Source organism: Stegodyphus dumicola, chromosome 6, assembly GCF_044657685.1.
Source record: "Stegodyphus dumicola isolate Sdum_Otavi_A_Nest chromosome 6, ASM4465768v1".
Taxonomy (NCBI): domain Eukaryota; kingdom Metazoa; phylum Arthropoda; class Arachnida; order Araneae; family Eresidae; genus Stegodyphus; species Stegodyphus dumicola.
Genome location: NC_140773.1, coordinates 89869249 through 89881926, shown reverse-complemented (window position 1 = coordinate 89881926; position 12678 = coordinate 89869249). Strand labels below are relative to the sequence as shown.

General features: G+C 32.5%; 1 protein-coding gene across 1 annotated transcript in view; it reads left to right on the top strand.

The window, feature by feature from the left end:
* Positions 1 to 10578, top strand: part of LOC118186559 (uncharacterized) — a 48617-nt gene extending 38039 nt beyond the window's left edge. Inside the window, exons 5-7 of the mRNA XM_035356667.2 lie at positions 6379 to 6554; positions 7409 to 7541; positions 10231 to 10578. Coding sequence (XP_035212558.1) covers positions 6379 to 6554; positions 7409 to 7541; positions 10231 to 10564 — 643 coding nt within the window. The 3' untranslated portion in view covers positions 10565 to 10578. The remainder of the gene's footprint in view (positions 1 to 6378; positions 6555 to 7408; positions 7542 to 10230) is intronic.
* Positions 10579 to 12678: the final 2100 nt, after the last annotated feature.

Here is a 12678-nt window from a genome sequence, read left to right as displayed (position 1 = left end):
CTAGCAGGTAATATAAAACCTTATTTTACTGCAGATATTTGTAATAATGCACAATGTTCGCTGTACAGCTGATGATACAGAGCGAATAGTTCATAAAGCTTATGAGGTACTATTTTCTCTCTCCTTTCCGCCCTCTTTTGTGGTCTAATTGGAAGCATACTTGACGCGCATTCGAGAGGTCCTGATTTCGAGGCCTGGCGAGGGCAATGCACATTTTTCACGCCTCCTGGCTCACAAAAAAAAAATCCTGATAACTCTACAAGCTTAATACAACGAATTCCTGAGTTCAGTGAAATATGTTTCAGAAATATATCTCCTAGATCTCTAGGCTGATAATCTCTGTCCCCACCACTAAAAATATAAAACTCCCAACTTTTAATAAGTAACTTATGATTTTTGATACAGGACATAAATCTTATTGCTTAGGTTTGGAAGGGAGTTAAAAGTTCAGTGCTTGTTGAGTTCGAAATGTCTAATTCCTGTTATCCAAAAGCTGAAATCTGAGAATCTAATACACAGCGTTGTAGGCGTTATGTAAGTATCTGAAAAGATTATGTTTTAATTGATTCAAGACTGAAAATTTGTATTCACATTTTGTACATTCAAGAAACATTCTGCCATATAAAGAAACGAAATGTAATAAAGAATGTGACCAGTTCCAATTTTCAGACAAGTTCTTCAGTGCCATTCCATACCTCCCAATTAATGGTAAATTGCACCAGAGAGCTTTAATTGGAAATTTTCAGAGTTTTTCGAGGTATACTTAGACAGCACAATATGTCTACAAGTGTTCCAAAGATTTTAAATAGGGTTTGGTTCGAGTAAATATGAAGGGGCTACAGTCCACGCGAACAACGCTTTTACATTCCAAGTACAATCCAACAAGTTTGCTGTGTGCGGCGTACAGAGGCTGTTCGCACACGTTTTAGACGATTCTGCTGTACTATAAAAAATCGTTTTCTTAACCGCAGCTATATTTTCGAAAATTTAAATTCTCCTCTGCTACTGGCCAGTTTTGTTTTCATGCAAAATGGAGCTTTTAAAGAGGCAATGTTTGGAAGGCTTCTTTCCGAAGAAAGTTATTCATATCTAGTTACTACTAAAAACAATATGAAAGCCATACGTTTTCGATATATAAAGCTAATTGGGTAATATGGTCAACAACTAAGAAAGGAAAAAAAGTAGTTTGGCTTCAAGTGGAAACTTTGTTCCAAATGCACATCCAAGGATAAAACGGAATGTTTTGAATATTGCAAAGGTAACATTTTTAATATAAAAAGAAACTCCGTCAAGTCAAAAGAGAATTTCAAACTCATTAAAATGTTCAGTGTCCACTGTAAACAAAGTGATTAATTCAGATTTGATTCTTACAAATTCGAAAAAATATAATGTGCACAGTTTTTCTCCAAGGCATATCCCCGAACGCGCTGCAGAATTATTTCTGAGAAACATTGATCTGGACAAAAATTTAAAAATTCTGTCACATAAATGAGTCTTGAATGTATTTAAATGACTGCAATGAAAAAGAAATGCATTTATTATCATCAAATAGGAGAAAAAGACTTTAAAACATAATTGAAAGAATCTAAAGAAAGTTTTTCAAAGGAATTTATGGCTGTTGCTTGTTTCTCATATAAAGGCAAATTAAAAATAAAGAGAGGGGAGAAAGATGTTAAGATCAACTCTACATATTATCAGGAACGTATTTTGCACCCAATTTTCAAACATGAAATACCTTCTCTTAACCCACAGTACCATCAATCAGTAGAACTGCATCAAGACAAAGCAGGCAGCCACACGTCAAAATCAACTGTTATTTTCCTGAAAAAAATTGACAAGAAACGGCTATCAAGGCCATACCCTAAATCGCCTGATGTTATGATCCTCCATGGAGTTTTGTGCTTTTGGACTTTTAGAAAGCGGATTATCCAAACGTCGACCTAACACCCTCCTTGGACTTTAGAAAGTCGCTAAAGGGAAAATGGTACAAAGTACCTCTCCCGATGCTACAAAAGGCTTATTCCTGGAAATTACGGGAAAGAATGGTAGTTAAAATTAAGAGTAACCAAACTGAAAATTTAAAACAAAAAATGTTTGCGTAAAATATTTCTTCAAATAAAATGAAAATAGTTTAAAAAATGTGCGAATAGCCTCTGTATATTATTATCTAGAAGATAAAATGCTGGACCAGTAGCTGGACCAAGTCTCGCAGTAGTATCTATACTTTTGAGTTGTCACAATATCTTCTATAAATACGTGCAAATTGATACAGTAGCTCAGAGAAAATGTAGCCCATGCCTAGCATTGAAGACGTAATATTAATGGACATTCGCATAATTCCTCCCATTTTTCATATTCGCATACTTCTTTTTGGGTTCCAATGCAAATCCTGACTCATGTACAGACATTATGCGGATCATACATTTGATTTTGGTTCTGTATGTTATGTCTCATTGACAAAACTCATGGTATCCGAATACATTTTCTTTTGTATGTAGTCTCAGATATTAACCTCCCAATTATAACTGTTATAATAATTTATATAATATTAATATAACTTATTATAATAATTTTGCAATTACCAAATGTTTTTCCTCAATGTATTTGAAAATAGATAAAGATAAGACAATACAGACAAAAAAAAAAAAAAAAAAAAAAAAAAAAAAAAACATTTTGACGCATTTCTTTTATAACATAAACGTTCATTTTCCTAGCTTTGCACGTGACTCTGTCATTTCGTCTGTTACTTGTTTAAAATTTCCACAGTGTTCTATGTCTTAATAATTAGAAATTAAAGTTAATGAGCTAAAACTACAGTAATATATTACAGTAGAAGTGAAAACATTGACAGTTTCACTCATGCGTGTGTAGGACTTGCGCAATACTTATGGGGGTCCCACAAAATTTTTGTAAATATTATGTGGTCCCACAAAATTTTTGTAAATATTATGGGGTCCCAAAAAAATTTTGTAAATATTATAGGGTCCTGGGGGTTGCGAAAAACTCTCAGTGATAAAAAGGGGTTGCGATTGAAAAACGTTTAAGAAACCCTTCTTTAAATTCTTGTTTCCCACTTACTCCCTATCAAAATGAGTTTTTAGTATCTCGTTGCATGTAAATAAGGTAGAAAGAGCATATAAGTGAAGTTCCGCTTAACGTTAGCAGAAGAACTTAGGAGTCCTTAGTGGTGCGTGTTTGGTGTCAGGCTACATCGTTGTTATATTCAATACGCGTGATCGTATTGTACCTGCCTACTGATATTCGCCGGTTAATTTGAGTAAGGTCCAACTGCGTTAGGTAATCTTCTGTAGCTTCGGGTGAGTCAGTTTAGGTTACATTTAAATTAGTTTCTTATTTTCTTAAATTGAGTTTAAAGCCCGAGTGGAGGCTTTCCTGTAAGTCCGAAAAAGGACCGACTGTCATTATTTCTTTAAGTAAATAAAAGAGTATTTGAATCCTTCTGTGACTTGTCGCTTACACACTTTGTACAGACATTAGGTTATTTCGAAGCCGGAGAGATGACAAATGAGCAACGCCTTCGCCGGGACTCGAACCACGAGCCTCTCGAATACATGCCGAGCGTGCTGACCATTACACTACGAAGGCACGCTAGGAAGGGAGAAATACCTTATAACTTGGACTCAGCGATAATCTCTACATAGTTCAGTAAGTTCTACTACGTTCAGCATATACAAAGTAGTTAACAACATTACAAATTAAATAGTGTTTTCTAGGCTATTTTTAGAATTCCTCCTATCTATACATCATTTAGTCCGGTCAGTGATAAGCCCACCAGCAGCCGAGCGGTAACGTCGCTGAACAGGGGTAGTTCGGTCCAAGGTTCGAATCCCGCGAACGGGCTGGCTGCATGAGCGTTTTTGTGGTTTTCCCCATGTGTAACGTGTATACGAGCTAGTTTCCCTTAGAAAGTTCTCCACGATGGCATCCCTTCCTTAAGGCAGATAGCCCTCGAGTGCTTTGCCGTAATCTAATAAAACCAAACCAAAACGGTCAGTGATAATTTTTCCATATAGTCAGATCGTGCTGCGTTATTAACAACTTCCATAAATGCTCACCTTTATTTACAGAAATTTGTATCTGAAAGGCGAAGAGTATTTCTTCACGTTTTCCATAACTGCTCTCAACTCTTAAGCCAATATACTCAATATTGCCATTTTCATTTTTCTCATTAAACTGAGCATCTTTATTTAAAATTTAAATTCTAACAAAACTAGGATTATAACATAAAATTCTAAAAATAAAGCATTTGTATCATAAGGTAAGAAATAACACTGAGTTAGGCTGCTTTTGCCTTTTAGAATATCTAAGTAAAATGCTAATGTTTAATAGGAAGTTATCCTAAATTTAATACCACAATCAGAGCAATGAAAATGAGCCTTTCGCCCTCGTATGCTTTTTCTTAATCAATTAAAGGTGTGTGTGTGTGTGTGTGTATGTGTGTGTGTGTGTGATTATGGCAAAGCCTCGAGGGCTATCTGCCTAAGAGGAGGGATGCCTTCGTGGAGGACTTTCTAAGGGAAACTGGGTCGTATACACGTTACACATGGGGAAAACCACGAAAACGCCCATGCAGCCAGCCCGTTCGCGGGATTCGAACCTCGGACCGAACTACCAGTGTTCAGCGATTTTACCGCTCGGCCGCTGGTGGGCTAATCAATTAAAGGAAACCAAATCAAAAGCCTAATTAATTATTAACGATTTAATATTTTATATGAGATAGAAACATCATTACTATGCATTCTATTTTATGTAACTCAAACTCGTATTAAAACAAATTTTAAATATTATTATTTTCTCTACAGTACATGAATTAAATAATCAAGTATACTTTTCAAACGATTAATTGTAAATTTCTTTATGAAAAAGTATTTTATTAACTTATTTTTACTATTAATGAAGAGCCAGAAAAAAATTAATTAAAAAAATTTGAAAGCTTTCGGATTTTATATTATATTTATATTAAGCCGTGTTTTTATAACGTTTTGTGTTACCTTTATTCATTAAATATCATGTTCTTCGCACTTAAACCACATACAATTGAACAGCAGTGTCACAAAATATTTAAAAACAACATATCTTTAGAATTTCCAAGTCTTGCGAGCTGGAGAATTTTTTTTTTTACAGTGTTGCCATTGCTCGCTTTGAAATAGCTGAATTTGTTAATCAAAAATCGTTAAAGTGTTAGAAAATATGAAATAGATAATAAAAAAAAATTAAATTCAAAATTCGAGCTTCCGGGCGCCCACGTTCGGGTGCAGAATTACGTAATTCAAAATTTGATGGCTCTTGGTACCGTCGTTTTTTCACAATGCGAAAAACATACATACATTCATGCAGATTCTTCATTATTTAATTTCTTTAACAAATGTCGTTATTATTTGTTGGCAACATTTTGAAAAGCGGTTCCAACTTTTAGAGCGATTAAACGCAAAATGCCATTTCCTGACTAATAGCTCTTCTGGAATAACGCTCCTTTGAGCTAAAAAGAGCTTTAACATTATTTCGACCCTTCTTACACAACCTATGTCATAATATATATATTTTTAAAGTTATTTGCTGTTTATCAGAAAGGTACTTTTTAATTACAAAATTATGTATAATTTACATATGTTATTTTCTGAATATATATAGTTACATTAAAATATTATAAGATTTACAAGCATGATTTAGATCTTTGTTGAATATAAAAGCTTACAGGTGTACTTAATTAGAATCTACAGAGCGTGTATTTATTTTTTTGCTTCAGGTGAAAATATACCTAACCTCGGCTTTGAGTAGGACATCCATCCGTACGCAACTGTTTTCCGCACTAAAATCAAACCATGAAATTAACTGTAGGAGATGTACCAGTTCTTCTGGACCGAACTTTATACGAGTTCTAAACAATAGAGTTACAAAACTCTGCATCTTTTACTCACAAATTAGCTGTTGCAAATAATTAATAAAAGAATCATCGAGTTCGAATTCTAGACCTTAAAAAAGCACTTTTAAATTGTTGTTAAATTATTTATATTGTTCTCATTATCATTGCTCATATATCTCAATATCATAAACAGATAAGAAATTGAAATGGCTGCATGTAGCCCTGAAGTTTTAGCAATTATAGTAGCAATCTAAGCCGTATTCAGCGTTTAATCCTATTAGCTTTACTATAAAAATACTCAGTCTGTAATTTTTTCTAACTGTTGTATCAAATATGTTCAGACTTCACGATATTATGTTTTAACAAAGTGGTATTAGCAGTTTTGTTGTGTTGTAATAGTGCATTGCAATATAACAATGTAACAAATCACATTATACTAAAATTCTAGATTTTTTGCAACTCAAGTACACAGTGATTTTTTTCCCGAATTTCAGAAATATCAACGAATCTTTCGAATGCTTAGAAGTTTTCGGGGATTTATGTCAAGGAAAGCCAGAGTGCAATGAAGAATGCAAAGAAACTATTAATGATGTTACGAACTTATTACAAAACAGCAAACTAAATCATCTGCAACGAGAGCTATGTAATCCTGGAAGTATTCTTCGTCAAAGTAAGTGAGATCTGTATTATTTTCAGCAATATTTAATATTTTCTAGTAACGCTCTATTTCACACGTTACTTTGCTACTACTATTTATTTCCTTTATTCGTGCCAAAATACGAGTATAACTGAAATCACATTTAACAGAAATCTCAGCTGGAGGAGGATCAAAAATTTGTTTTTTTTTTACTATGAAGCTAAATAGCAAGAAAACAATAGTTAATAAATGCAACATACAGATATACAGTTAAGTAAATTGGTAAACATATTCTATAATAATTACCTCCTACTGAAGGACAAATGTCTTATATTTTGCCAAATGGCAGCATACTTGAATAAAAAATGAAGCAATGCAAATCGCGTCTGGAGACCGATAGCGCTTCGGGGCTAATTTAAAAACAAATAGCAAGAATGCATTTTTATAGTAAATGATGTGAATATCTGTGCGACATGTTACTTTCTTTGCATTCTGTTAAAGACTGGTGATGTGGAAACAACACGGTGGAATATGGATTTAATATACCGTGATATTCAGATAATACACCATACTGAGGTTGAGGGGAGCCCAACAATCCAAAAAAGCTGCTAGATGCCTTTAATCTCTTTGATATGCGTACTCATGCATTATTACTGCACTGGAGCAAGATAATGTTAAAAGCAGCTTTGCTCTTCACAAATGATCTCTCTTGCACATAACTTGCATTTCACAAATGAATATTTTCTTCGAATGATCTGAAATAACTTTTGATTCACATTGTGCTTGTAATTCTTGTTAATTACTTATTTGCATCATGTCATTACCAAGAGGAATAAATATATGCAAATAGTATTATCAAAACATTTTTATTATTTGATTTTTTTCAGCTTATTTAGAAAATTATGAATGCCTTGAAAGCAACTCGGACCATTATGCTCGCTGCCATAACAAATCTCAGTTGTCTCAAGAGTATATAAAATCTATCAAAGAATATCAAGAAAGGCTTGATGCAACATGCTGGTAAGTTGAATCTCTAAATGCTAGCAGTGTTATAGAATAATATACATTACTATGTTAAATACTGGAGCAAGCTCCAGTAATATTGGAACAGGCTTTTTTCCTAGCATTTGCTCACCGAAAAATATTTTTACAGAAAATTTTAGAATTAACTTATATTAGTTAACTGAAATAAAGAAGCTGATAAGAACTCAGAATTTTTTCATGCTATAAATAAATATATATTTGCATATATATATACGTATTTTCATACATTTTAAGTAAGGCACATTGGTTTTCTGACTCTCATTGACAAATTTTGTATTTGATTTATACTGCTTTTACCATTTTATTATTTTTCCTTAAGAATAAATAAAATTTTTGTAGAAGACATATTTAGAGATGTACTTTGAAAGCTAACACTTGAATATACAGAAGACAGTTTATGAATCGATGGTAAGATTAAGTTGTGAATAAAATATGGGAAAGAACATGAAAAGTAGACTTAAAATACGAAAGGGAAAAAAAATGAGCGGAAAGAGAGCCTTGATCAAAGATAAATTTGCAATCAAAAACTGAAAACTAAAAAACATAGCAAAGGAAATGATTTGCTGAATTTCGCATTACCTAATAATATATAATATTCATTTAATAATTTTTAGCGAGTAATTTACAATGGAAATAACTAGATGATGGCTAAGGGGTTTAAAACATGGAACTATATCGGTACGTTTTTGTTGAATGGTTGATTCCCGCCGACTAACTGACATAGATGCATGCAGCATTCGTAATTTTCTCACCTGTATTTCACGTGTCATAAGGTCCGCCTTCTTAGCAAGCCTTCGTGGTACGGTGGTCAGCACGCTCAATATTTTATTTGTCAATATTTTATTTCGTGTCGATGAAAATGTTCTTGAGATATGTGAAAGAAATTAGAATTAAAATACATTGATTTTTGTAAATCCGGGTATAGATTATTGAGAAAGCAGTATTAAGAAGAACGAGTCTCCACATAAATCACTAAGAATCATACACAAGCAAAGTATGAAGCCACTTTGTGACAACGTATTAATTAGCTGCCAGCATCACAATTTGCATGGATTCTGTTGTTTGCTAACTATATCATTTAGGGTATTATATTTTCAAAACAAGCAAGAAGTAAAAAAGGGAATAAAAAAGTATAACATCTCACCAAGAGTAGAATTGTTAAATTTCTTTACGCTCTCGCTGAGCATCGGAATCTTGGACTCATTCTTGTAACACAATTATTTTTGTCTTTTTAGATTTGTTATTAAGTTTCTCTTTCTTCGCATATCCTTCACATAAATTAGAGGCAAAATCACAAAATATTTAAAAACAGCATATCTTTAAAATTCCTGATAGAGTGTCAGAGGCTGCCATAAATTTTTATATTGGCTATAATATTTCTTTGAACCTAAACCGCCTAAAAGAGTTCCTATACCCTCCGCATAAAAGAGTTATCATAAAAGAGCAAAACGTACATAATAATTTTAATGACTCCAGTGTCATTTCTTAAAATATTTAATATTTCTAATTAGACATCTTATGAATTAAATGTATTTAACCGTTCAGTAACCAACCAATGTATTTAAACCAATCAGATTAAAAAGTAGGAAAAATATTTTTAAGAACTGCGTTTAATGTTTTTCAATCATAGGTTGGTTACTCGGTAATAGAATGATAAAATTTGAAAGTTAAATGTCTTACGCTTTAATGAATGGGAGCATGCTGGTGTGCGAAGTTGATAAGTATTCTATTTAATGCGGTGGAAACACATTGCTTTCAAATAGCTGAATGTATGGATTAAAATTAAATGATAAATATCTCCTATTTTGGTGTATGGCAACATTTTGGCGCGTCGAAGATAAAAATGCTTTATTTCGAACCGTGTTACCACTTCTCGCTTTCAAATCGCTGAATTTGTTGAACTAAAGCGCGTTAAATTTCTGCAAAATATAAAATAAATTAAAATAAAATTCAAAATTCGAGCTTCGAAATGCCTTTGTATTGTTCTAGAGACAGATAGGTTTTTTATTTATTCATTTATTTTACAACATTCCTCAAATTTGGAAACTACTTGTTAGTAAAAATGCGTTACAATCCCCTTGATTTCCCTTCCTCACATGATTTTTTGCAAATTTATCAGAGCGTATTATGCGTTATTGCACTTATTAATCTTCGTATTCAAAACAGAGTAAACTTTATTTTAGCAATCATCTTCCTTAGAAAAGTATTTTTGAAAGGAACCAGTATTTCGAAGAACATATATAAATATAATATTTGGATTACCATAGAAATAATTAAAATAGTTTTCTTCATTCGACTCGTTTTGGTAAGAAACGCGGCACTCTGATTTTGGAATGCATTGCATTTATCATACATTGGCGCCGTGTGTCTAATAAAAGTGCACGCAAATAGTGTTTTGAGTGATTTTCACATAATACCTACATCACAGAGACTTCATGAAATCCCGTCATTTATTCTTAGAGTACATGATTTTCCAGTGAAAATAAAAACCTGTGAATCGAAAATATAATAAAGGATATTATTTTGGAGTGCCATGGGAAATATTTCTCATCATTCAAATAAATAAATATGCGCTATTTTAATTTTGAGCTATTAATAATGTCTAAGCTTTTAACTAAATAACTGATTTCACTTTTTTTTTTTTTTTTTTTTTTTTAAATTTCAGCTTCTATTCCTGGTTTCATGATTGCTTCAAGAATATTACGAGCGATAGCTGTAGTGTGAACGCAACTTTTTTCGTTTCCTTTACTTTTCACACGCTGAATAATCACTTAGTCGAGATGGTGTGTGGCAATAATACTGCAACCTGCGTGGAACCCCCGCTTCCACCGGACGGCGAGGCGACAGACGGCGGCATTCCAGATTCAACTTTTGAAGATATTGATAACTCAATAGCTGGTGTTCGCAGTAATACTGTCACATTTCATATCCAGCCGTTCTCTGTGTTCACACTTGCAATTTGTTTTGTGGTATTATCTAAATACATCATATCTAAATAAATTATTTATTGTTATTTCGTCTGGAAAGCAAATGCATTCACTTCGGAAAACAAAACGGCGAACGAAACTTGGTCTCATCTAGTGGAACGTTTTTAGAGTGAGAAAGAGGAAATTTAATATATTAAATCTTTATAAACGCCTCGTAAAGTTCTTTCAATTAGAAAATTCTTCATCTTAACTTTTGTAATGCACCATGCCTAATTAGTTTTGCATATTTCTCATGGTTCAGTTCTCATTAACAATTTCTATCTTTAAATAAAATTCTTCAGCGATAATTTGTTAGACTAGAAATTTAGATCGTAATGAAGTACTTTTACGTTTTGAGACTTCCTAATATGAAATTTCTGAGTGACATCTTGGTAAAAAAAGAGAAAGACGGAGAAATTTTCTTATAATCCCATACGTCGTTACGCATTTATAATCAATATAATTTAAATAACATTGTATTCTTCCAGAGCAAATTTTCACAATTTAAGTTCTTTTTTTAATCAGAATCTCCCATGTCCAGTCAACTTTTGATATAATAAGATATGCTTCAAACGTTTCTCCCAAAACGTTGCACGAACTTGCTCATAAATGCACGAATGTTACCGTTATGCACGAATTTGCTCATAAATATTTACATGATTTATACATAATTTTTACATCACATCGTAATTTTTGTAGACATTATTAAAAATTGATATTAAAAAAATATATATTTTTATTGCGTAGTCGCAATCCGGGTACTTTAAAAACTGACAGTCTCGATGACAGAATGGCAGGGCATGAGGAAGAAGTTGATATCAAGCTAAGCCAATTATCATCTTTATTTCCAGGCACACTAGTTTAATTCCTCGTACACAATATACACTTTAATCATAACAATTACGATAATTTTTTACATTCAATTTTACACACGTTAATGGCATCGATATCATTTTAGACGGACAAGCAGAGAATAGAAGTCACGTTAACAATGGCGGAAGCTAGGGAAAGGAATGCAGCAGAATAATAACGTAGTGATACTCTGATACTATTATTGTTATTCTGGCGGTGGCTTGGCAAATGCGGTCAAGAGCAGGAGACTGACGTTAATTACCGAAGGGAAAAGGAAACGGCTGTGTCAGGGATCATAAGGGGAAATATAGTTTTTTTAAAAAAAAGTGTTTTTAGGTCTCATTCAGTATCAGTATATCAGTATATCATTAACGTAATTAATGAAAGCCATTTGAAACCAAAATAGGATTTGCATTAGTAAATTATACTTAAGAATAATGGCCCCCATTGTTCTGATTATTACTGGAATAATTTAAAGATTAAATCCGGTAGTATCTTAAGATGTTTTTGCAGTTGGAAAAACAAGAATATAACTCATTTTGATTCACCTTTCTTTTCTTTATGAATGACGAATATCTGTTTGCCATTCACGTGATCAAATAGGGAATAAGTGTTTAATCCGTAAGATTACAAGTATTGATTAACATTTCCTATAACTACTTGTAATTGAGGCTTTCTAAGAGCAACCCCCTTAATTTTGACTTTCAGCTTTTAATTTTAGACTAAAATATGAGCATAGAATCTACCTTTAAACAATGGGATTTTTTTTAAACACTGTGGCATGAGAGTGCCTTGTAATAATAGTTTTAGCGTCTCTAAGAATCATTTTCTGGATTCTCATATTGATGTTTTTCCAAAAAATATTAAAAGCTGCAATTGACGAGTATGAGCAATGCATAATACATACATATATAACGTAAGCATACCATAAAGGAAAATGAACCCCCAACAAAAGCTGATCGACTGGCTATTGAACTCTAAATAGGGGTTTATCAGAGGGAAAATGGCAATTAAAATCAATTAAAATTCCATTTAATTGATTTTAATTATTTATTTACTGTATCGATTTATTACTTATTGTAATAGATTGGAATATTTGAATATGAATTAGCTGAATATTTAAGAAAAATATTATGACTGCGAGAATAGGGGAAAAAAAACATTTTTTGAGTATTTACTTTCTTATAGAATGCAGATGAATTCAAAGAAAATCAAAATTTAGTAGCTAATTAATCTGTCCTGTATCGAGCACTTTAGTTCAGTGATCCGTATTAATGTGCGCTTTTTTTTTTTTT